The sequence below is a fragment of the Thunnus albacares genome, chromosome 5 (assembly GCF_914725855.1).
Source record: "Thunnus albacares chromosome 5, fThuAlb1.1, whole genome shotgun sequence".
Taxonomy (NCBI): domain Eukaryota; kingdom Metazoa; phylum Chordata; class Actinopteri; order Scombriformes; family Scombridae; genus Thunnus; species Thunnus albacares.
The window spans coordinates 12,137,224-12,164,140 of NC_058110.1; the positions used below are offsets into that span (position 1 = coordinate 12,137,224).

The 26,917-nt window shown below is 38.9% G+C and overlaps 1 protein-coding gene and 1 non-coding gene across 3 annotated transcripts; one reads left to right on the forward strand and one right to left on the reverse strand.

Moving 5' to 3' along the window:
* Window positions 1–4,651: 4,651 nt before the first annotated feature.
* On the reverse strand, window positions 4,652–4,724 carry trnar-ccu. Its single transcript has one exon. It is a non-coding gene; the product is annotated as a tRNA-Arg (tRNA).
* Window positions 4,725–6,394: 1,670 nt separating this feature from the next.
* On the forward strand, window positions 6,395–26,092 carry slc26a6 (solute carrier family 26 member 6). 2 transcript variants are annotated; one of them, XM_044350396.1, is made up of 20 exons: window positions 6,395–7,027; window positions 7,280–7,409; window positions 8,271–8,410; window positions 9,142–9,252; window positions 9,433–9,608; window positions 10,162–10,326; window positions 10,998–11,150; window positions 11,256–11,338; window positions 11,452–11,599; window positions 11,687–11,800; window positions 13,074–13,151; window positions 14,478–14,573; window positions 16,152–16,258; window positions 16,453–16,522; window positions 17,762–17,854; window positions 21,224–21,346; window positions 21,527–21,673; window positions 22,419–22,473; window positions 23,528–23,652; window positions 25,799–26,092. In XM_044350396.1, exons 2-20 carry the CDS (start codon window positions 7,282–7,284, stop codon window positions 25,820–25,822), a joined length of 2,136 nt encoding a protein of 711 aa, XP_044206331.1. In that variant the 5' UTR covers window positions 6,395–7,027; window positions 7,280–7,281; the 3' UTR covers window positions 25,823–26,092. The 2 variants fall into 2 exon arrangements, with proteins under 2 accessions (XP_044206331.1, XP_044206330.1); XM_044350395.1 differs by having other exon boundaries at window positions 6,396–7,027; window positions 7,270–7,409.
* The last annotated feature ends 825 nt before the right edge of the window (window positions 26,093–26,917 follow it).

Sequence of the window (26,917 nt, forward strand, 5' to 3'; positions counted from 1 at the left end):
CTGAAGGGGGAACCATGCGGACTGAAACTCAGGATATCTGTCTTCCAACTCTGAAACTCAGAGTTGAAACTCAAGATATCCCTGCTTTAGGAGGCCAGTGCCTTATCCATTAGGCCACTGGGGCTTCATTGACTTCGCCTGTAGATAGACAATGCAGAGAGGCATATTAATAGGGAGCAAACATGTCACAACAAAGCAGTGTAAACATAAGGAAAACAAGACAAATGCAGTTATTTAGTGAGGCAACAATGCTGTAGTTGTTGCATACCGGACCAACCCGCGGTCGAGGGTAGTTGAATGGGGGTGTGGGCATGTTTATCTTTGCTCTAGAACTTAACTGCTGTGAAACATTCAGAAAATAACGTTTTATTGATCTGAAGCACTGGCTCTCTCGCTACCACTTCTCCCTCTCTTCATTTATTTTCCAACTCAGTCGACCACAGCTGCTCTCTCTCTCTCTCTCTGTCTTTCTCTCTCTCTCTCTGGTGTTCCCTCTCGTCCTATCTTTCTTTTGTCATTTTTAAAATGAGTCGGGAAGACGACAGCAAAGTCTAACTTTACTCACTTACTTTAATTTTAACGTTATCAAATTAAGAGAAATGTCCTCTCCTCATCCTAGTAACGTCTTTGTTCTCCCTTATGGCAGACTTTACACCTCTGACCAGTCTGATCTCCAGCTGTGATTGGCCACCACAGCTTATAGCCTCAGCAACGTCGGGTTGCATTCCTCCAAAAGTTGACTCTGGCTGAACTTTCCAGCCGCAGTCCTTTGTAGCGCTGCTGTGGCCAAAATACCCGCAGCTGAAAGACACTACCCCCTTTCAAATGAATGGGAGGACTGGTGTTTTCGCTGCACCGCCTGATTTGGTCTGAATACAGCCTTAGGCCAATGGAGCTTCTGTGACAGACACTGTAGAGACACAGTGTAGACAATTTAGAGAGGGACAGAAATTACAGGATGCAAATGTGTCACAGCAATATGACATTTTCATCAAACTGACCCTAGCTTCTGTGCTGATGTGGAGCACATAGTTTAAGCTTTAGAACCATTGTTTTTTGAGTTTGACCCTTACTGTGGACATGATCTCAGGATATCAATCCCTGGTTTATGAAGCTAGTGCCGTAACCATTAGGCCACTGGGACTTGGCATTGAACAAAATTATCAGTTCTGTTGACAGACAGTGAAAAACACTATAAAGCAACAATGGGAATAACAATATGTGGTTCTAAATAAGACAACAATGTGGTAGTTACAGAGAGAGGACAATAAAGAGATAAAAAAGAAACATAAAGAGGAGGGAGATACAAAGTAAAGCTCTGACAGAATAGACAACTAGAGACAAAAACTGTGACATATTGCCAAAATGTATCTTGAAGAACAGGAAAAAGTCAGAAATATGAAAGACATTTCCTGAAGAACTTGAGTGGAGAATGACTGTATCCATTTTTGACAAGGCCTAAATTATGTGATGCATAACTAGATAAGTCAATTCTCTCTAAAAAAAAAAAAAAAGAAGCAATCCTGTACCTGGGATATAAACCTAAAACTGCAAAACATGTAGATGTATGAAAAACCTAAATTAAATCACTTTTCAAATTGTTCTTTTACTACCCTATGGATGATGGCACAGATGCTACATCTTTTTTGACGGTATATGTTTTTGTCCTCTGATCAGTGTGTGACCTCGGTTAGGATGAGGATCATGAACTCCTAATCAGTTCCAATCATTGACCCATTCAGAGCAACAACAAATGTGGGTTTAATTTATGCTACTGTGTCAGTCTGAAGACTGTGTATGAAACCAGTGGGCTTTCAGTAAAAGCTGCTAGCAGAGGATGGTTTCAATCCATGGACCTCTGGGTTATGGGCCCAGCACGCTTCTGCTGCGCCACTCTACTGTTAGTCAACCCAGATGGGACTCGAACCCACAATCCCTGGCTTAGGAGGCCAGTGCCTTATCCATTAGGCCAGTGGGGCTTCTATGATAAACCCTGTAGAGAGACAATTTAGACAATTAAGAGAGACACAGAAATAACAGGATGCAAATGTGTCACAGCAAAGCACTGAAAACACAGGGAACACAAGACAAAAGCATGATGGTGAACAGCCAATAGACTTGCAGTTCTGTTTATACTATATTTGGTGTCTTTTGTGTGCAAACATATTCGCACGTGTAGTCGGTGTGCAGTCTATGTGTACAGACAGAGACAGTTTAGAGACAGTTGAGAGAGGGGCATAAATGGGGGGCAAACAAGTCACAACAAAGCAGTGAAAAGATGAGGAACACAAGACAAAACCAGTGATGTAGTGAAGCAACAATGCTTGTGCTCAGCAGGCTCCAACTTATAACACAACAAAACTGTAATACTTTACAGTTCTCTTTATCCTACATTGGGTGTCCTTGTATTGACATGTGCAGTCAGTGTATATGGTCCACAGGTTAGAGATATTTTCTGCCATTTCAGTCACACTGACCTTTCAACTATGCTCATGTGGGCAACACAGTTTAAGCTTTATGGGAATTGTTTGATCCAGTGTCTTTCAAGTTTGAGCCATGGAGACTAAAACTCAACATATCTCAATCTTCCAAGTTTATGGAGACCAAATTGGTGGAGTATCTGGTTAAAGTAATTGACTTGTCTTTAAGACCAACTAATTGCTAGTAAATAGCTTCTAGCAGAGGATGATTTGTTCCATCAACTTCTGAGTTATGTGCCCAGCACACTTTCGCTACTTCACTCTGCTGTCAGTCACCCCAGAGGGGACTTAAGTCTGCAATCCCTGGCTGAGAAGCCCAGTGCCTTATCCATTAGGCCATTGGGGCTTCAGTCACACAAGCTGTAGAGAGATAATGTAGAGGGGAGCATAAGGGAGCAAATAGGGAACAAACATGTCACAGCAAAGCAGTGATAACATGGGGAGCACAAGACAAAAGCAGTCCACTTTTTTACTGCCATCTGACTGTAACTGTAATACTATTTGGTTGATCCTACTCCAACGAATCATTTGAGCTTGATTGGGCCATGGACAGTAGCCTATATGGATTTGTGCGAGTGATGTGATGTCCTTATAAATTAAGACCATCCCAGTGAGCTCTGATAAACCTCCACACTCTTGTGGTCTTAACAGGTACCTGGGTACTTTGGTATTGGGAAGGCCAACCAGCTGCCAGTAAAACACTGTCAGAGAATGTTTGTGACCTACCAACCACTCACCCCTGATAGGATTTGAACCCACAATCCCTGTCTTAGGAGGCCAGTGCCTTATCCATTAGGCTACTGAGGCTTCAGTGATGCAAACTGTAGAGACACAATTTGAGGGACAAAAACAGGGTGCCAACATGTCACAGTGGTGCATTAAAAGCACAGGGAACATGAGATAAAAGCAGTGATGTCGTGAATAAACAATGCTTCTGCTCAACAGTCTTTGCTGACAGTTTTTCCGACATCTGCAGTCTGTTGCTGACATCCACAATACATGACAGCAACAAGAAAGAATATTCATATCTATAAGCATGTGTTTTTTCCTGCACAATTGGGCTACTTTTGTTGCCATGATTTGAATTTTTTGTCCGCTGGTTGAGTAGACCTATTTTGCATGTAAATTACATGAATAATATCTATGAATAAAAATCCATATTTCAAATGAAATAATTTATTTATACCCAAATCCTACCAAACTGACTCCAGATCAGCACGTACACACACACATACACACACAACAAGCTGTAATGGTCTCCACTGCCCAGCCCCTGCCTCTTGATCCCAACTCTGGAAAACTGCTTTTAATGCTGGCACACTAAACATTTATGGTGTTATTTTGTAGATATTACAATACATTTGGCAGTGATAGCACTGCTGTTGGACTTTAAAAGCAGTGTATATGGCAGAGTATTATTTTGAGTTCTGGTATTGGGTTGGTTTTGATAAGCCATTGTGCTGGTGTTGTCACACAGACTTGGCAACCCTGAATTATATTGTATTCACACATGTATGGTTCACGGGTACAGTCCATGTCCGTGTGGACCCTTGCTTTCATATTTGTCACGCTGACCATGGCAGCTATGTGGACGTGGCACACTTACATTTCATGGTAATTGTAAGATGTTTTTGAAGTTTAACCCTACAAAAAGCTTAATCTCAACCTTCACAGATACTGATGGAACACCTCTTTAATATCTGACATGTATTTAAAGCCCACTAAAACATTGTTAGCAGTCACCACAGATGGGACTCAAACCCACAATCCCTGGTTTAGGAGGCCAGTGCCTTAGCCATTAGGCCCTCCCTTCCTAGAGTTTGACACAGCAACAATGTGAAAAGCACAAATTGGTTGGTTTTAAATAACAGCAATGGATGGTGAGTTCATCGTAGCAGTGGGTTGCAAATTGGGGGCGTGGAGTTTGAAAGACATGGATTTTTACCTGATAGAGAGGGTCTAATGAAAAGATGCTATTAGGTTGTATTAAAGGCTGGAAGGACTCCAAAGATAACAATAGGGCCGACAGCTGATGGACATGCAGACTAAATTGCTGAAGTACTTTTACATCTTTAAGGCCAACCAGCCATCAGGAAAGCAACATTAACAGAGGATGGTTTCAATCCATAGATCCATGGGTTACGGGCCAAGCACACTTCCACTGCACCACTCACCCCAGATGGGATTCAAACCCACAATCCCTGGCTTAGGAGGCCAGTGCCTTATCCATTAGGCCACTGGGGCTTTAGATGGTTTGTTTTTTTTCCAGATATACAACTAATTTCACATCATATCAACAAGATGGAAATCATAGGCTTGGATGCTGAACATAATGTATGCATACACTGGATCACTTTATTCACAATAGAAGGTGTTTATCATGCACCCAGTGCATGATGTTATCCATGTCACAGCCTCCCTGTTGTACCAGATGCCATAAAACACTGTTAGCAGAGGATGTTTTTGATCCACCAACCTCTGGGTTATGGTGTAGCCACCACTCTGATATCACTCTCTTCAAATAGGACTCAAATCTACAATCCTTGATTTAGGAAGCCAGTGCCTTAAGGCTCCAGTATACTTACTCAGAAGTGCTTGTCGGGATGGTCAAACAGCTTCAGTTTTCCTGTCATTTAGAGCCCAGTCATCAGAATAAATGTGAATTTTCAGTAGATTCCTCCTTTAGTGTTCTCTCTTTTCTATGGGTTCACATGGTCATTGGTGCTGAAGATAGTGGAGTGGGGAAACACCCTGCTGAAGAAAACCAGCCCTTGGAAACATGGGATGGAGACCCTGGAGCGTCAGGTTTATGACATGGAAAATGCATGACCGAACTGTGAAAACTTGATGTATCACAGATGAGGTGACTGAACTCATGCACTGGTGCCTTGTGATAATGCTAGTTAATGGATGAATGATTGAAATGTTTCTGGTTTTATGCAGAAAAAAGGAAAGGTGGAAGAAACCCTAAAACATAAAATATGAATGGAATAACTTAAAAAAAAAAGAAAGACAAATAAAGCTAAAATCACATCTCAGTTTTTCCCTCAAAAAACCACTCAAGCAGCAAAAATATCTTCTTTGGTTCAATATTTATAGAAAATTTAAAATATGAAAATAATTCATAACAGTGCAGTTCAACTGTGTAAAACTGTGTTAACTGGCTGATCAGAGAGGCATTATACTGTATATACAGTACATTTCCACAGGAAAGTAGTAGTAAAGAGTTTAGAGTCAAAGCTACAGACAATAATAATAATAATAATAATCATAATCATAATCATAATAATCATAATCATAATAAGCCTAAGAACATGTGTCTTGAGTTTTTGTCTGATGGATTTGACAGTTCCAGCTCTCCAGTTCACTGGGAGGAAAGAAATGAGACAAAATTGTCATTGAGCAATGAAAGGAAAATCACATGTAGATGAATCTGTAAAACACACCGCGTCTTTAAGGAAGAGTATTGTTTGTCCTGCTTAGTTAACCAGTATCTACTCCTCTAATGATTAAGCGGGTAATCATGAAACAACCCTGGCTGGGCTGAAATTGCTGACTCATCTAATCACACACGTATAGAAGATACAACGTGTAGAATAGAGTGAATATGTATTACTGTGTGTGCTGCAATTCTGTCTATATTCATGTGGACACTCATTTGTTTACTTTCCTCTGTTTATGCATAGCATGCTGCAACCATAAGTCAAACTCACATTCACAGTTTGGTATTTTTTGCACAGTTTTCTTCAGAGGCAAACAGTGATTGATATGATAAATTCAGAAGCTATCACAATAACTGCAAAGTCAGTGAACTAACTCACTCTATAAATGATTAGACAAGTACATATTATGCACACTCATCGCTAACTTGTACCACTTTTCCTCGCACTTCTACAACTGCATGGGCAGTTAGGAACTTTGCCCTCTTCCTCCTCAACAATGTCCAATCTCATATCTAAATACCTCTTCAAGGTCTCAAGGCACAGCACCGGAGCCACAACACAGACAGAGACTTACTCACCCTCAGACAACTGAAGGAGAGAGGACACAGAGGAACAAGAGGAAATATATTTACAGGGGATATTTCCCCTCATATCTTGGTCAGAGAATCCTCTCCGTTGTGGATTTTAAAATAAAACCACTTACTTACTCTGTTGGCTGCAGCGAAAAGCAATCACAGCTTGTCGTTTAGTACCACTTGGATCTGATGGAAAACTTCAATTTGAAGCCTGGAGACCACTGCACACAGGAAGGATTAATTCTTCATTAAGAGGGTTGTGCCATCTTTTGGTAGAAGGAACTTTTTTTTTAATTTAGTTGGACAATTTTCATTACAGCTCTGACCAGAGATAAATTCGGAACTGGATCTATGTGCTCTGAACTGGAAAAACGAATAAAAGATATCAGGCTAGAGGACAAAACCTTATATTTCTCCTCTGAAAGCCTACACTAAAATTTATCTCAAGACAAACATAATAGACAAACCTTTGGAGTTTGGAAGATTTTCAACATAATAAAACATTTCTGACACAGCTGGAACACACAAGGTAATTATAATCAAAAGTTTCAAACTGTTGATCCTGTGAAGATCAACAGTTCAGTCCCTGAAGGATCTTGATAGGGATAGAAAATTAACATGATACATAAAACATTGTAGTTTTTACAACTGCCAATTGATGGATATAGTAAAAAGTGATGGTTGCTCCTCCTTCACGTGACGAAAAACCTTTTTTTTTGTTGATATTTTTAGGTTAAAAATGTAACAGCTGCATTTTCCTTGCAATAACAGTTTGTTTTAGCCATGGCAGAGATGAGACGAAGGGGCTACAGCATCCACAGGGAGATCCTGGATGAAGAAGCTGTGGAAGAGATGGCAGAAAAGTCACACTCAAAAACATCTCTATGTGACAAGGTCAAAAATTCAATGAGGTAAATATCCCTACATTTCATCTGCTATACACCTAAACTAATCTCTCTATTACAAACTTAAACATTTAAATTTTTGGAAAGTTACCAATTCTTCCAGGTGGGACTGAAAAAAACACAAATCAAACAAAACCCTTTTCGCTCATCATTTTACAATCAACAACTTGTGCAAAGTGTTGCTTTATCTAATGCTTATTATCTTCTTGCAAAAGTTGTACCGTGGGTTGCATATAAAAGGTCACAGGACAATGTTGTAGTCATGCAACAGGCTTTGAAATAATCATGCAAAGTTTTGTTTTATTAATTGTGTTTTTATATACAGCATGTGTAACATTTTACAATACAAAGGTATTTCCCAGTCTGTTGTTTCCAACATAAATACTCATGCATGTTGTCACTTGTCAAATACTGTAAGAAAATAAAAGTATTTTTTCCAGTATCAAAAAAATGTATATAAAGAGAGATAAAACTAGACCAACAGAGCCAAGACCATATCCATGTCAACGACAGTACACATGTTTTTCCAAATATAAGAACATTGCTTATATGAGTTCTTTAATGATTACATCAGGAATTTGGCTAATAAATGCAGGGAAGTTTGGTGACAAATGCATGATTCACTCTTTATAAGGCTTTCAATGGTTTGCTGAGTTCAAGCAAAAATAAACCAAGAGGAGCAACAATCATTTATTAACTTTTTTTTGGTGGGTGGAAAAAATGAAGTCAACACTGACAGCTGTTGAGGCCAAAACAAGTCTGGAACAAAGACATGAACTTGTCATGTACCGCTGATATCAAATCATATCACTAGTATAATCTATTAAATATTAAAACTCTGTCTGTCTCTCTGAAACATGTACTCAGGTGTTCTGGTCCCAGGGTGAAGAGCTGCCTGTTGGGTAGTTTTCCTGTTGTGTCGTGGCTGCCTCGTTACTCCATCAGAGAAAACGCCCTGGGTGATCTGATCTCTGGAATCAGTGTGGGGATCATGCAGCTGCCGCAGGGTGAGATAGAGGTTCAGGAGAGGAGAGTGAGGGAGGGATCCGAAAATTCTTTCATCACGTTACTCATTTTAAATGCTAATCTGCAGGTTGTGCATTGTTGTGATGCTTCTTTTTATTGCATTTCCCAACAAACATTTGTCACTGTGAAGTATTTTAAGTCTTGCTGAATGTTGGTTTTTGTCTGTAGATGGTGCTCTTATGTTTGTCTGCAGGAAACATAAAATAAAATCAGATTTTTGTGCACTATAGGATTTGTACCAGAAAACACCAACCAGACAACGAGCACTAATTCTATATACCAGTAACATGTAATGAAGGCAGAATGAAGTCAAGAATTACATTATTAAAGAATCAACATACAATAAATATGAAAAACAAATACATATAAAAAATATGAAATAGACACACTGGGAATAATGGATGTATTGCTATGGATGCAGGATAAATATACAAATACTGTCATACAATTCCCTTATTTTTCAACCTTTCTTGTGTTGGTATATCTCAAATTTGTTTTCATATTCACTTTTCCTAAGAAGTGTATTTGTCTACTTGTCCATATATACCATTTTTACTCATGTATGACCATTCCCCATACATTCTCACTGTGTCTGTATCATTTTAACCTTGTTACATAATATGGACTTATATGATAATATCCTCATTGCTATGGATCTTTCTCTGTAAATACAGAATTGTAGTAAATCGTAATTATCCTTGTGTCCCTGCAGGTATGGCCTATGCCTTGCTTGCATCTGTACCCGCAGTCTTTGGCCTTTACTCGTCCTTCTACCCTGTCCTCATCTACTTCATCTTCGGCACATCCAAGCACATCTCAGTTGGTTTGTACTTAAACACTAACTTCAGTTCATTTTGACAGATGGGGATTTGATGGTTGATTTAATTTCATATCTTCAGTGTGTTTCCAGATGTTATGACAATGTCCAGTTTTCAAATATAGATTGATTCTGTAATGCTGGGCAACTGAGATGTGTATTTTTACCCATATCTCCCTTCTCCAGGAACATATGCGGTGATGAGTGTGATGATAGGTGGGGTGACAGAGCGTTTAGCCCCAGACTCAGAATTCATGAAATGGGATAATGAGACCAACTCGAGTGAAGTTGACACCTTTACCCGGGATGCAGAGAGGGTCAAAATAGCGGCAGCGGTCACCTTCCTGTCTGGGATATTCCAGGTAAATATTTGAACAAACTAAACACTGGTGTGGAAGTCTAATAATTGGGAGACATTAGGGAGTAGTCATCTCATTAGATTTTGATGTTTCTTGTGCACAAGTCAAACATATTATGACAATCTGGTCAGTAGTAGCTGTAATCACCATCAATAGGCACCTGCTGCTAACAGGGAAAACATCAATGAATAAGATGAAATACCATGCAAATACAGAATTTATTGATATGTTTAAAAACTACTACTTGATATATTTTCTGATCTTTAAATCCCATACAGTTTACTTGTGCAGCTGTATTGCTACACACCATCATTCAACTATGAGTAAACATGTTTGTAATCCCATAAATGTTCATTTTAATGTTATAAATGTCTAGAGTTTGTGTCATAATGTAGAAGGACACAGGCTACCCATAGTTGCAAGCTATCTAACACACTCACAAGCGATGCTGAGGCATCAATTGGTTTTCAAATATTCTTTAGACGTGAAGCTCTGACTTCATGTGTTCATGTTAATCTCTGTGTGTTTTATAATCTGTGTTAATGTATGTTTGTAGATTGTGCTTGGTCTGGTCCAGTTCGGTTTCGTGGTGACCTACCTGTCTGACCCGCTGGTCCGAGGTTATACCACAGGAGCTGCCATCCACGTCATTGTGTCCCAGCTCAAATATACCTTTGGCATCAGCCCTTTGAGATACAGCGGACCCTTCTCATTGTTATACGTAAGAAAGAACAAAGCCGCAGTCATTAACACTTGCTCACTTCTACAAATGATGTTAAATTTTACAATGTGACTCTTTTTGGATTTATCTTTAAGTAAAATGTCAGATAAAAATGCCCTTCATAGTGACATCTTTAAATTTCTTTTCTTGTCCAACAAACATCCTAAAACCCAAAAGTATTCAACTTACAATGATAATAACCTCAGAAAAGCAGCAAATCTTCAGATTTAAGAAGCTGGAGTCAGAAAACTTTTGGAATTTGTTCTGGATAAATAACTTAAAAGGATAATTGATTGATTCTATTGATGGGTTAGTCAATTCATCAATTAACTGTTTCAGCACCACTGCAAAAGCTTTTGGGGTTTGGGATATGGCCCAACAGCCCTGAGAATGATTTCTGCATATTCACTGTTCAACATTGTTAAGATTTTTCTGGAAAGTGTTATAATCTCTTGTGTTCAAATACTTTTTCTAGTCTGTCTCATCAGTCACCCTTGTTGACCCTCTTTAATGTACGCTTTCTCCGCCTTATGTTAACAAGTCAGTCGAACTGACAGCCATTTCAGCGGTGGTTTTATTTGTTTACTGGAATTACAAGAATCTAAGATGACCGTTTCATTTTCATTTATGCAATGCGGTGTAAATTTTTACAATTCTTTCTCTCTTCCCAGACTGTGGTGGAGGTGTGTTATCTCATTCCAGAGACGAACATCGGGACTCTTGTCGTCAGTATTGTCGCCATAGTTGGCCTCATTCTTGCTAAGGAGCTCAATGCATACTTGAGTAAAAAACTACCTGTTCCTATACCTGTGGAGCTGCTTGGTGTGAGTATACAGGAATATGTGTTTGCACTTAAATATAATCTGTAGACAGAGATAAACACACTTAAGCATCCACTGATACATCTCTTTTATTATCTGTTTCTCCAGGTCGTTATTGCTACGGTAGTCTCCTGGCAAGCTAACTTAAAAGACAAATATGATGTGGATGTGGTGGGAGTGATTCCCTCAGGGTGAGAAACCCACACACACACACACACACACAGAGCAAACATACAAGAATGTGTGTTTACACGTGAGAAATGAAGTATTTGTAATGATGGATGTCTCTGTCTGTGTCTACCAGCCTCCAGCCACCTGTTTTCCCAGATGCCTCTCTGTTTAGTCAGGTGATCGGGGACGCCTTCGCTCTGGCTGTGGTTGGCTACGGCATCGCCATCTCACTGGGACGAATCTTCGCCCTGAAATATGGATACAAGGTGGACAGCAACCAGGTAGGGAGGTGATGGATGGATACACGGATTAACAGCTGTTTTAAGGGCGATATATTGTATATAAATAGTATGTTTTTCATGTTTTAGGAACTAATCGCCCTGGGTCTTAGTAACTCCATCGGAGGAATTTTCCAGTGTTTTGCCATCAGCTGCTCCATGTCTCGTACCATGGTTCAGGAGAGCACAGGAGGGAAGACCCAGGTTGGTATGAGTGGACATTACTCTACCCAAGTTCCCTTTAGCAAAGCAGGTTAAGAATGTGATGAGCAAATAAGGTCTAGTTTGAGATATTAATACATAAAAAGTAGGCTATTTGAACTTTAAAGGGTCAGTTCACCAAAATTAAAAACAAAAAAAAACAAAAAAAACAACATTTTTTCACTTACCCCCTGCGGTACCCATGGTGAATTGTTACTGTAAAGTAGATTACTGTTACACAGGCTTACACCATCTCACTGAAAAGCACATTCACTTAAAGACTGTCGACAGCAACTTCTGTTGATCATCCAGAGTACCGAGTTGTTTTTTCAGTGGTGTGAGCACTGCAAATCAAAATCCATTCACGGTATTGGTTTAGAGGCAGAAATCTCAGTCAGACATCTCCAAATCAAAACAAATAAAGTGTGAAAATATGAGCTTTTTGTCATTTGAGTGAATTGACCCTTTAACCAGAATGATCAAAAACATACCACATCCTACAAAACTACACATCAGTTTAATTCAGATTAATTTCAACTCCTCATATTAGATCTTAAAATGTTTGTTTCTTATTTCGTACAATAACAGGCCATCAGTAACCTTTGACCCCAAAAAACAGATCAACTATCAGATCAATACTCATCTTGATACTGTTGCACCACTATAAAGTTCAATTTATAAAGCCTGGATAACTTTTTTTACACATGTAATTTACATGAAATTTGTTTCTTCTCCTGAGATTATTCCCCACAACTGAGAAACATTTTAGCAACATTTAGAAAACTAGTTTTAATGCTTTGCTTTGTTATTTAAAAAGAAAATGTAACATGGAAGTTTCCCCAGATCATTTTTCAAATCAGCATTTTCATCCCAACACATCCCTCTGCCTGTAGCTACACACCTGGACGATCTTAAAGGTTAAAAAGCTGGTCATAATTAATGTTACTCTGATAAGTGGCGACATTAAAAAACACTTAGGGAATCGATTTTCGCTTATACTGTCAATCTCCAGCTACACAAACACAGAATCGCTGAAAGGCTAATCTGATTTAGTGTGACAACATCACTAATCAGTTAAGGCCCATTAAAGAGGAAGAGAGGAAGAGAGGAGGAGAGGAGAGGAGAGGAGAGGAGAGGAGAGGAGAGGAGAGGAGAGGAGAGGAGAGGAGAGCTGATGAGGCCTTGACTCTACTTACAATCATGTACCAGTTCACTCTAATAATCACTACATCATTCATCTACATTTTCATTCATCGCACCTTTCTCTTCACTGCAGGTTGCTGGGGCTCTATCAGCAATGGTTATCCTTTTCATCGCACTCTGGATTGGAGTTCTCTTTGAAGATCTGCCCAAGGTACTGTGTGTGTGTGTGTGTGTGTGTGTGTGTGTGTGTGTGTGTGTGTGTGTGTGTGTGTGGGTGGATGTTTGCTTGTTCACATCTGTGCACAAGCATAAGCATAAGCTTGTGTCCAAGTCTGATTGTGAATATGTTTGTAATAATCCCTCCTTGGTTCTTTTAAGTTTTCTCTGCCACATTGTTGGTTTGTATGTACTTAATGAATGCACCGTATGTGTGCATGTATGTATGTCTGAGTGCTTTAGAGGAATCCTACACTCTGTCATGCAACACTCTCCCATCCCTCATCTGCTGCTGAGGTGCTCCTGAGCAAGACACGTAGTGCTCCAGTTCAGGCCAGCAGTGGTAGACTGCACTTGTCCTGAAAGGACAGATGTGAATGTGTGTAACTGTATGTGAAAGAAAGTGTTGATGACCTAAGACTGGACAGAGTTTCACCTGACATATGTGTCACAAGGTTGCAGGTGCATGAAGATATAAGTAGCAAATAACATTTTGTTGGAGAGAGAGAGAGGAACTCTCAAAGCTGTAGGTCTTCAAGCGATTTTTAAAGACAGAGGGGGATTCTGCTGACTAAACTGAGTGTGATTTTGAAGATAGACTGAGATTTCCAGTCATGCTGTGATACTAGGACTACTCATTGTTCATTTGTGGATTGTAGTGAACAAGAAGGTGCATAAACCGGAATGAGAGACTTCAGGTAGGTGGGTGCAGTGCTAGTGGCCACTCTGTATGCGAGCTTTAGAGTCAGTGGGAAGTAATGTCGACGGCAATGACATGAGCAGTTTTTGGCTGATTGTACTGTGCACACTGGCAGCCCTGCCAGAAGGGTGTTACAGTAGTCAAAGCATAAGATGATCGGTGCCTGTCCGAGGAGTTGAGTGGCATACTCAGTCAGAAAAGATCTGAACTTTATGTGATACATGAAGCTACATGACCGAGTGACAGATGCAACGTGTTTGGTGAAAGTAGTGCAGACTGTTGGAGAGAGCAGGAAGGCAGGCTGAGATCCAGGCTGAGACAGTAGGGTCATCTGCCAGGAAAAACACTTTTAAGGATTGCATAAATTTAGAGGCTGTAAAGCATGACATGATATGAGGATTATGAGTTTAATAAAACGCTGTGTTAAAACAGGAGAATAAAACTTCCAAAAACATGAAAAAGGGGTTTAATGGTTTATTTTGTTTTATGTAAAACACCACAGACTCATTTCATGCTTTTAAATCCAAGCATCATTCAGATTGTAATACAACCTCAAACAAACTTACTTCATGTTTCAGGATTTAAAACCATATGCCTCTTTATATTTGACTCACTTTACAGGCAGTGCTGGCCGCCATCATCTATGTCAACCTCCATGGCATGATGAAGCAATTCATGGACATCCCCGCACTGTGGAAGAGTAACAGAGTAGACATGGTGAGTGTACCTAAAAGCAGACAAGGAAACAGTTAGTGTTTTGAGAAGATAATCATTAACATTTTTGCGTCAGGATGTACTGCACTGATGAGCATATCTGTTTCTTTTTCCATTAAATATTATTTTACATCACTGCGCTTCACCAGCTATCTGCGACATACTGGAGTCTGTCAGATAAACAGTTCTGGCCGTTAATCTAGTTTCCATGCAAAGCAGGAAAGAACGAGACGCTTCCTGCCATCTACAGCACATAATTATTAAACTCACTACACCACTGTGGCTCTAGGGAATTTTCTTCACTGTACCCCTTATGATCCTGTCCTGTCAGCCTGAGATGTACTTGTAGATTATTACAAACATACTCTGGTATTCTGGCTTGCTAATGTTAGCATGGTTACAGCATGTTAATACAGTTAGGGTACAGTTATTATGCTATCATGCTAATTGCATCCTAATTGTACAGTTACAGTTGTATTTGCTATTTCATATTTGTAGCAATTTGTTATCAACTGAAACCCCATATAGTACACACAAACACTGTATAGTTCCTCTTTAAAGGACGGGTTCACAATTTTTCAAGTCTGTCCTAAAACAATAGTCAGATGGCCAAACAAACATTGTGTTTATCTTGCTGTAAGCTAATATGAGGCTTCAGCTGTTCAAATTAGTCAAATAAAGTCAATATCTTTCAAAGTTACAGTCTTTTTAGTGCCTAAGTCTTGTTACTATACTTCCACGGCAGCTGAACAGGGACACACTGTCCCTCAAGACACAAAGAGGGATTTTTTTGCTAAAATGACTGTAACTGTGGAAGATATTCACTGTATTTGACTAACTCAGACATCTGAAGCCTCATATTATCTTCAGATAAACTCTTAAATATATTTTTACTGGAAACGAGGACTCTGGATTTTGTCCCCAATCACTTACAACCATAACAGTGTGACAGTGAGCAGTATGCGCGTTAGCAAGACCCTTAAACCAAAGCAGTTAAATAAAATTCAACCATCATTATTGTATTATTTACACCTGTTATTTTCCTACTGTGACGAGTCAAAATGTGTTCTGTGAAAAAAGGCTATTAATATATTCAATATATTAAAAAGGAACTTCACATTGTTTGTATGTTGGGTTTCAGCTGTGAATAAATTGTTATGAATATAAAACAGCAAATTTAGGCTTAATTTCCATTTAGAATGCGTCATAAATCACAAAAATACAAGGTTTTTCTGTTCTTCCCTCTCCGCTAACATGACATGACTGCACCAAAAATGTACCTGAGGCTGATCAAATACAGCTTTAACTGATTAAGCTGTTTTGACCATTTAGATTATGGCCTTTTGAATTCCCTTGTTGTTGAAAGCTACCAAACAAATGAACTTGCATTGCTTTGCCTTTCTTGAGTTGCCACAATTGACTTAAACTCTCTCACACACACACCACTACTAAGCATCTAAGAATATTAGCTGCATTTTACATCCAACCAACACTTTTGCTTCTCATTTAATGAGCATTATAATAAATCGTTGCTCAGCTTGTAGTCTTGTGTTACTGATCACTGACCTTCTCTCTCTCCAGGTGATCTGGGTGGTCACCTTCATCCTCACCGTGCTGTTCAACCCTGACATGGGACTGGCGGCTGCCATCGGTTTCTCTATGCTTACCGTCATCTTCAGGACACAGCTGTAGGAAAACATGGCCATGGGACCCACACACCCATAATTATACACTAATAACAACACACATATTCAGCAGGATAGTTTGTCAAGTTGAACATTCAGCTTTCACCTCACCCAACAATTAACTCAATCCTTCTCTTTCAGATCACAACATGAACAACACATTGTTTATACAGTTGTTTGTTTTGTGTGTTTTACAGACCTAAATACTCCCTGTTAGGGCAGGTCCCAGGCACAGATATTTATAGGCCTGAGGAGGACTACAGTCAGGTATGGCTCAATATATTCAAATAACCTGAAAGCAGGAATGAGGGTGAGCACTGGTCCACAAACAGACAGAATAATAAGAGCGTGTTGTTATGACAAATGCAAAGTGTCAGTAAACACCGCCTGTAGCAGAGCAGTTTATAAAGCACAGCTGTCCCTCAGTTTCTTTTGTCCCTGACATTAAAGCCGAGAGCTAAATATAGAGATGTTAATGGGAGTTATGTACTGTACTACTCAGTGTCTAATCAGACCTCACTGCACTTCAACCAGTGCTCGTCCTCACCCCTGCATTGTGTGTTGATATAATGTAAAACGTTATTTCACATCTTTTATTTTTATTTGATATTGACCTCAGCTCGCCTCGTCGTCCACTCGTAATGGTAATGACGACAGCAGATGATTTCAACATAGAAAAGTACAAACAAAACCTGGACAGTACATTCGTTTTGGTTTTTGCAGACAGATGTCATTATTTCTTTGTATTCTTTAATATAAAGTCATGAGTAACTGGACTTGTTTAAAATTTACAATTACAATATGAATACAGTTAAGTTTATGTTGCCTGTCAGTGTTTTTAGCCACACTAGCAGCTTGGTTCTACAGGGATAGCAATGTTTATCTGTTGGTCAGTTGACTCTTATCAGAAGGATTGCCATGAATTTTGATAAAGATGTCCATGGTACCCAGAGGATAAATCCTACCGACTTTGGTGATCCTCTGACTTTTCATCTAGCACCACCAGCAGGTCCAGTTACTCACAGATATTAATGATTCAATGATGATTTTGATGATCTCTGATTGTCGCTCTAGCGCCAGCATGAGGTTTACATTTGTGGTTTAATGTGAAATGTCTCAACAACTATTGGATAGATTGACATGAAATTTGGATATTCATGTTCCCTCTGCATGAATCATAATAATTCTGGTGATCACCATTATCACGTCAAACGTTGGGACAGACTTACCCATAATCCTGAGCTGTACTTTGTGTTTAGTACCAATTAGCAAACGTTAGCATCTACTAAGATGGTGAACATGGTAAAAAAACTCAGCATGATAGCAAGTTTGTATCCTGGCGTTAGCATTGAGCTGCCAAAGTACCTTTAAATGAATTCCTCCATAAATGAATGCGGTGTTATGCTTTTATGTTTTTTCCAATGTTAATTTCCTCTCAGCTAATAACAACAGCAACAAGAATTGTTATTTTTATGACTAATTGATAGATTATCTGATTGATTTTAGGTGAAAAAGGTGCCAGGTGTTTTGATCTTCCGCTCCTCTGCCACCCTCTACTTTGCCAATGCTGAGATGTACCAAGATGCCCTGGGAGAGAAGGTGAGGACAGGCACACACACACACACGCACACACACACACACACACACACACACACACACACCATCCCTTAACCTAACCTAAACCTGATATTCACTCTAACCCCCGAAACTAGATCTCAAGCCTCAGACAGCTCTAAGTAAAAGTAAGTGAAGCAGTGAAGAGTAATAAAACATCTTCCCTCTCAAGATCTAAAAATAAAATTAGTTTGCACGAAGATGCACAAGAATACTTAAGTTAATATGGACGCCCCTTAAAAATAGTATCAGACATACAAATACACCATGATGGACAACATACAGATATAAATACACTACAACTACACACATACACACACACACACACACACAGAAAGAAAGAACCAACTCCTGCCACAATCTCTTTCGTCACGATTTCCGTACAATTATCTCCTCTCTTACAAACATTAATTCTGACACACTAATAACTGACCTGACATTTCACCAATTCACGCATCACAACCGTGACAGACATTGTTCAACATGTCATCCCACTCTTTTCTCCTCTCCCCTCTTCTGTTCAACTTTTGTTTAAACACCCCCTTCCTCTCCCCCCCCTCTCTTCCTCCTCCTCCCCTGTCACAGCTCTTTGGGGTAAATGGGAAGACAGATTGAGGGAAGTTAGAAAAGGATGACAAAAGATGGAGGGAGGGTGAGAAGCAGAGATTGAATCGGGGAGGGAGATAATGGAACGTCTCGTTCATTTAAATGTCAGCACGTCAAAGCCTCTGGGTCGCTTATTCCTTTCTGATATTTGATGCGCAAATAAGCCTTTATAGAGCTGTCGTTGACTGGCAGAGGCTGCAGGTTTGTTTACAAGGTGAGAAACTGCCACCAGATAAATTCTGGTAATTTTTGGATCTGGATGAGAAGTGTTTTGATGCTCCACCAGTCGCTGTGGCAGGATGATGACTCAAATTTGGGGATTCTTTTTCATGAAATAGTGAAAGGTGCTGGGGATATTGGAATCACTTACTGCTTGTTCTTACTGCCAGTGACTCAGCTGATGAGTTGCAGTTTTGTAAGGGGATGCTAAGTGCTGCAATTTTATCAACTAGTGATGCAGTAAGAGAAGATTTTAGAGGCAAATCATAAATTGTTTTGTTTTTTTTTTCGTGAAGGCTCTTTCATACAATTGCATTACGTGTTTTGGAGCATTGGAAAGGTTTGAATGACTGTAATCTAATCCTGATCCACTTTGCGATTGCCTTACAGATGTTTTAATGATGAAACAAAATCACAATAACAAAAGGATGAAAATCTGATTGGCTGTTGATGGCTGATGACCATTTAGAATTTTCTGGACATTTCCGTTTCCTGGTTTCATTAGTTTATAGTTATCGCAAACAGTGTTTTCTACACACATGATATAAAAAATAGTTTACATGAAGATGATTTTAATACAAATAGGATCCTTAAATTATCCGCTGCTTCATTTGCACTCCCTCAAAAAGAGTGCAGTGTCAGCCACTGTAGATCAGCTATAGATCATATTGCAGAACTGACTGGCGCTGTCAGAGATTTCAGTGTGTTCATGTATATTTTAACAGCACAAAGGCTTGAAGGGCAGTTATCTCTCCTCCGTGTACTATACAGCTGGAAAGTTAATCTTTTTCATTAAACCATTAATGAAGTGCACTTCTATATCTTTGGTTTAGTGCAAATCACCCTTTTTGGGGGCACAGATTTTCAGCAGCAGTGGAATATTTATACTGTATGTTTCCTAATGGCAGATAAACCCAAACCAAGAATATTAGCTGACATTAATGATGCCTGCGGTCGTTCTGGAAGGATTTTTTTTTTTCTATTGGCTTTGACTTTGAAACTTAAAGCATTTGTCTACCTAACCAGCTTCAATTCAAAACTACAAGGTAAAACATCAACATATGCAGCATTCCTTGGAATAAATAAGGATTACAAAATGTTAGGAATTAATCTGTTGCTTCAGTTAAAATGATCATTTAAAATCTTTAGTATAATTAACTTGTGTTCTTCAGTTGTGGAATGCAGAAAAAAAACAAACTTTGTATTTTATTATTTATGTTTACTTTCTGCCAGATTCCCCAAACTAATGCACCAACTTTCCAGAGCCAGTGAGACTTTCCTATAATTTCCTTTCCTGTAATGTAAGTGGTTGCGTCCACTTACATTGCTGCTACCTGGCATGCCTGCTCTGTTGATTTATGTTTAGTTTTGTTTTGAGGCATTTGTTTAGTTGAACTGACTAAACTGTCTGAGGTAAATATTTGTGTTTCTTTATCTGGTAATGAGCAAACATTTGTTTTGCTGCTGTTTATCATTTCTTCCAACATGTTTCACATGTTTTTCCGCTGGACTTTCCAGGAAAATGTAATTGTTTTCAGAATCTTTACAGAATAATTGATGCAAACTCTCTTCACATTTATGAAAACTCCTCCTGCTTGCTCGTTTATTTCACACAATTGAAAGAGAAAAGATAATGTTTATTATACAGATAGAAATGATAGTCATAGAATCTTTGGCGCTTGTACTCCACAAGGACATCATCCCTGAGCAGCTGCGAGATAGATCCTCCCACCCATGGAGGCCAGACACTGGTGGTGGTGATAGATGACTTTGGATGAGGCTGATAGCTGATGAAGTGACGGCAGCAGCGATCCTGTGGAGACTGGGTGTAGACGGGGAGGTGGAGGGGTGCGCATAACAGTAGCATGCCAGACTAAGGCATGCTACTGTTATTTAAAAAGACAGAAACCAGATGATGGGCTGACAATGAAAATGAGTCGCCATGCTATTGGGTAGAAGTGATTAGCTGGTGGCAGCTGAAACTCAAACTACGCCCCCCGTGTATTGAGAAATGAGAATGACAGGGAGGTATGAGCAATAGAATTACACTTGGCATGCAAAAGATAGTTTTTCTGACTGAACTTTCGCTAAGCTTCATATCCTATAATAATAGTAGTACACATCGATCATGTGTTTTAAAGAATTTGTGCAATTTAAAGGTACACCTATGGTGCATCCACACAGGGGTTTCCACTTATTTTATTTACTTTAACATTCTTATTGGTTCATCATGGTTTGGTGACCTCACGTCATTCCAGCATAGCACCGCCCAACTTCAACCTGAGCAGGTCTAATTATCCAGAACAGGTGAAAACACCTGTGTGGTTGAGCAGGCCTTTTAAAACTGCAATGTTTTTGCTTAAGATAGTTTGCTTGTTGAAAAGAGCGACAAAGGAATAAAAAAGTGTATGAAGCAAAGTATTAAGCCATAATTAATAATAATTAAAGCCATAATAAATACCTCAGGAGGAAGCAGGATTTAACTTCACTGTTAACAGGTGTGATTGTCTTTTGTTCCATTTCTTTTAGTCTGGCATTGACATTACTAAGATCCTGTCAGCAAAGAAGAAACTAGAGGCTAAAAGGAAGAGGCATGAGCAGAAAATTGCCAAGAAAGCCAAGAAGGCTGCCAAGAAGAACAAAACAAACATGGTGAGGAGGATTAGAGACATGATATTTAATTGATGCAAAAAAAAAAAGTTTTCTTCATGTCAGAATAATTTTTAATTTTACCTTTCTCTGCACCTTGCTGAATGAGCACCAACAGAACTTGTTTGAAATCTTGACATCTCATGCGTCTCTTTGCACTGTGTCATGTCTCCTCCTAACCAGGAGGGGGAGCCAGAGGGGGAGGAGCAGAAAGATGTAGCCGTCATTGAAGTGGATGCTGAGCCCGACCCCTCACTCCCCAGAGCCATCATCCTGGACCTCAGCCCTGTAAACTTCCTGGATACCGTGGGAGTCAAGACACTACGCAGCGTATGGATATGTCACATTTACACTCATACACACACAAAACAAGTCTCCCATAAGTCCTCTGTAATAATCAAACATCCATTTAATTTGCTAGTTCAGGGTTTAAGTAACTTGTACATATTTTGTTTTCTTACATTTAATGGATTGAAAACTCAATTTCTTGTAAATGTGCATTTGTATATGCATTGAATTAGGCAACCGTTCTAAATTTCTACATTTGTGTGTCTAATATTTTTACAAAATGAACAAGAAACAAAAAGAAATTCTGTCATATGTTCTTGTTATCTGAAATGAATCTAAACACCTCTTTTTAAGACATATTTGGAACAAACATGTGAACAGCTGAAAGCCAAACAATAAAGTTCCTCTCAATATTTCCAAATGCTCAATTGACTCACTATTATATTAACAAAATTTATTGCAATCCAGATGAAACGGTTGGCACAGGATTTAACTGTTGTGACATTCAGGATCTTGAAATGGTATCTTTGGTTCTGGAGTAAAAAGCAAATACAAGACTGCTGATTCGGATCCTTTTTATCTTTATCTTTTCATATCTTCTTTCTGTTTAACCATCACTTTGAGCTTTGCCTTCCTCATCTCTTCCGTCAACAATTTGAACTTCATCCCTCTGTTTCTTTCCTTCTCATTTAGCTCCTCAAGCATTCAATTAGTGTAAATTGAATTGTCAGACTAATGAAATTATGCTGTGTCTGACCTTTTGCTCTGTGTTTCTGTGTTGTTTCAGATCGTCAGAGACTATGGAGAAATTGGTATAAAAGTGGTTCTCGCTTGCTGCCAAAGTAAGTCACACTACATCACTAGAATAGAACGCAATAAAACATAATATAATTTAAGCCAAACAAATTGTCTGGATTTTGGTAGATGCGATTAACTCATTTTTCAAAATGAAAAACTGGGCTGATCACTGCTTTGTGTGACTATATAACTGCTCTGTGAAAGCAGTGTTTTTATTAAATGTATTCTCTTAAATCTATGGGTTTCTATTATTAAATTCATGTGAAAATATGTATAATTTATCCCAGTTGTATCCCCTGACAGTTTGTCTGAAATGCTCCAAAATCCCACTGGGACTTCTTTGTCCTACATACTATAACATACACACAGATGTATTTTTACATTCACGTTAGCCACACACAATTTGAATCCATTCACCAACACTGGATGTTATTTTAGCTGTTTGCTGATGTTATTGTAATGTGTCTGTGGAGGAAGTCGTTCCGCCAGAAGCTGGTGCGGTTTCCAGAAAACACTTGGCTGAAGATGCAGGTTTTCTAAGTCTGGCTTCATATGCTAGTGTGGGTCATGAGAAGATTAAAATAAGTCCTAAATGACCAGCGTAAGGTACTGCAGTCTGGTGGGCTGGCTATGTTTTTATTGTAATAAAACATCTATTTTTCTGTTTATTTTTACATAATAGCCCACTAATTTAGGTTTGACTGGCTGCATGGGAAATACTTCTAAAAATGTGGCTGTCCAGGGGAAAAAAAATCTTACAACCACAACGCTGGGAGACATCCAGTTTATTTTAGAAGATCTGCAGCTCTAATTAGCCCACACTGGGTTGTTGCCTGTAATGAGAAATAGTTTATTATGAGTGTTTAGGCTAGCTCAGCTAGTGCAAAGAATATTTATCTAGCCAGGAATTATAGCGAGGTTCATTTAACACAAGAATGACCCCTCCCATTCTCTCTCTTTCTCTCAATGTCTGTCTCTTTTATTTACTTTTTTTCTCTTTGCCTCCCATACTGACAAATTCTTTGTCTTCTTCTGTCTTCCTCCAATTTTCCGTACACCCTTCTCTCTATCTCAATCTCCCTGTCTCTCTCTTTCTAGCTGGTGTTGTGGACAACCTGCAGACTGGAGGTTTCTTTAACGAAAAAGTGACAAAGTCCTGCCTCTTCTCCTCGGTTCATGACGCTGTTCTACACTGTCAGTCTACAATACCACACTGCTATGATGTAAGTGATGTACTATATGAGCACACACACAAAATCACTTGAAATCGTGCATCATATATCAAAATACATTTTGATACAAAATAGAGAAGCAAAGTGTGTATCTAAATTTGTACTTGAATGTTTACTTTTAGTCTACCAGGTAATTTTAAATATTGTTAGAAATTTTCTAAATCTTCATTTAAATACTACAGTACCCATGATTATCATGGGCTGCTACTATGGAGAACATGCTATCCAATGAGCTCTTTCATATTTGGATTTCTTAGTTGTTGTAATAAGGAATAAAACAAAGCACAAAGGGTAATTATTCTAAGATTTTGGGCATTAGTGGCTACAGAATTTCAAGCTCAATTTGAAGTTTCATAATTGACGCAATTGACAATTCATAATTGACTTCTTTCCGTATGTTTTATACTTTTCAATCCGTTTTTTCAACACAGGTGTCCGTTGCACTAATGATTCAGCTGTATAAATCATATAATATCATCAATACAACAAATATATTCCGAACCATGACTGCCTGTTATAAGCCCACCTACTTTGCTAGTCAATACATAATGCTATAACTGAAATGTAAACATAACCGAAGCAAAGCACTGCAACTAAAATGTATGTAGCAACAGCGTCTTCCATTAAAGCCCCTCACTGTTAGATGAAAAGAACTGAGCGCTGACTGCTTGTGTGTCGGAGGAGGTGCATGAGGAGTCAGGCTGTGCTACACTTGAAGATTTGGTGGTACATAACATTTTTTTAAAAAGTAAACATCACATTTCTTATTCATCCACCTCCTCGCTGACAAGGAGCTGGGGAAATGAATGAAATTCACCTCACAGTGTGGAGTGTGAGAATGATGTATTAAGGTAATATTATTGGACAATGATTAAAATGTTGTTTCTGGAGCAGTACATTGATCCCTGCTCTGCCCAAGCAGCATGACTGGGATGATAAATTGATTACGCACAGTGAGGTTTTTGGGGGATGGGTGAGAATGGTGTTTTCAGTATTTCTAAAATGTGATATCCCTTTTGTTTTTTTCACACACAGCCAAACACACATTTTTTAACTGCATTTTGTATTTCATAAATATGCATCAGAAATGTGTTCATTGCAGCACACATCATTAATCTCTGTCTGAAGGCAAATCGCTCTCTGCCTTAACACATGGGCTCAGTGTGTGCGTGTTTGTGTGTTAATCTTATTTATACACCTGTGCTTGCATGCATGTCTGTACATTGTTCAGTGTGTGTGCTTTTGTTTCTGCCTGTTCTGTTTTTAGTATCTAGTTGGGTGCGTGATTTTTATCTTTCTGCTCCCATAGGAGAAATCTAACAAAGAACAAAGACATGGCTCTGGTCCATGAAATACAATTTACAGCGGCAAAGGCTTGTGAGAGAAATAGGGAGCTCACACACACACACACACACACACAAATGCTCTCACTGACACACATGCACAGGACTACAAAAATACAGTGGATGTAAGAGAGTGGATGGTAAGAGGTAAGGACAGGAACACACACACATAGTAACATAGTAACATGCATGTAGGTATGTGTGAATTAATGTATGCATGCATACGCATTCATATATGCAGCTCGTACTGTATGAATATATTCACATGGAAACTGTTTTATATTAGAAGGAGAAAGAGGTTTTCAAAGTGATAGTAAGAGAAACAAGAGCTTGGTCAAATAAAAACCTGACACGTCTCTATATGAAATTGATCCATTTCCAGTTTATGGAATGAAATGATGTGTAATTCATAACTCAATAAAGTAAGTTTTATTGGCAAAATGAAAGAGAGACGGCGTTGCAAAAGCATCTCAGTATAACAGAATGTAATTAGAGCCTTACATTCATACAGAGGTCCACATGATGCAAAGTGAAAACATCATATTTAAAACAGCTTGACTCAGAAATACATAAACCGTTATTTCTGAGATTGTCTCACACTGAGCCACAGTACTGTTCAGTTCCTGTTCATTAACCTCTACTGAGAGCTTCATGCCACTGGAGAGAAAAGGAAAAATCTGGAACATATTTTAAAAACTGGCCGATATTTTTCGCTTCCTGTCTCTGTCCCACTTGGTATCTTTCTTTGTTTCCTCTTTCTTAGTTTTGATCTCTGCTGTCCTTCTGTTTCACAGGAGAGCACCAGCACACATTTCTGAGTCCTGAGAGGGACAATGGAAGATATTATGGAGAAGTGACAGACGCTCTGTCTGTTTGAGGATTGTATCCACTGAGCTTCAGATAACTGGGACTCCCGTCTGTCACAAACACAGACACACAAAACTGAAGACACACACACACTCACACTGTAACAAACAAACTGCAGTAGACAATAAGAACACAGCCAGAAACAACAGAATGAAAATACATGACAACAGACTAATCATATGGAACCACACATTAATATGTTGTGCCGTAGCAGAATGCAACTCAATGCAATAATTCAAATAAACGATAATGCAGTAAACAACACAAACATAAACACTTGCAGTTAAAAGTGGAAAAATGATCAAAATCAATGGAGCAGAACCAAAGATATTGTTTTTTCTTAATTCCATGTTTTCTTCTTCTTTGCCAAAACCTGCCTACATTACCCACAATGCAACTCAACTCAACTCGCTCAACTGTACAAAATCGGGTATATTGTGCTAGTTGCAGCTAATGTAGCGTCGAGCTGCTAGCCTTAAGCAGAGACTAGGAGCGGGCTACAGAGGTCTGACTCAAGTGACATCAATTAATTAGATTTTGCAGCTGCTTCTGAAGCAGCAAAAGGCTTTATGCAACTTTTTTCACATATGCAGTAGTACCTGTTAGCATTTTAAGACAAGCTATTTAATCACTAACACAGAACAAATTAGTATGTGCATTAATTACTTATTTATGAACATGGAATATTTCAACATATCAATATTCATATATTTCCATTAAAATATATATTATTAACTTTGTCAAGTGTTTGTCTTCATTTATTTCCTTTCCAACCACAGACAGTTTTGATTTCAAACATTTTCAATTGAGGACATTTTGATTCAATAATGCAATGACAGGAAATTTCCAAATACCTCTGAGAAGGTGTGCAGTGACAAATCTGGATGCAGTGTGTTCTCCTTTCCTGTCTCACTGGTACTGGTTGCGTCATTCACACTCAGACTCCAGTCTACACTTTATATATCTGCAGACATGTTCAGTGACATGTAAGCCATGTAAGGAGCTGGGACATTTTCAATACTCTTCCAGATGTTACAGATTATAGT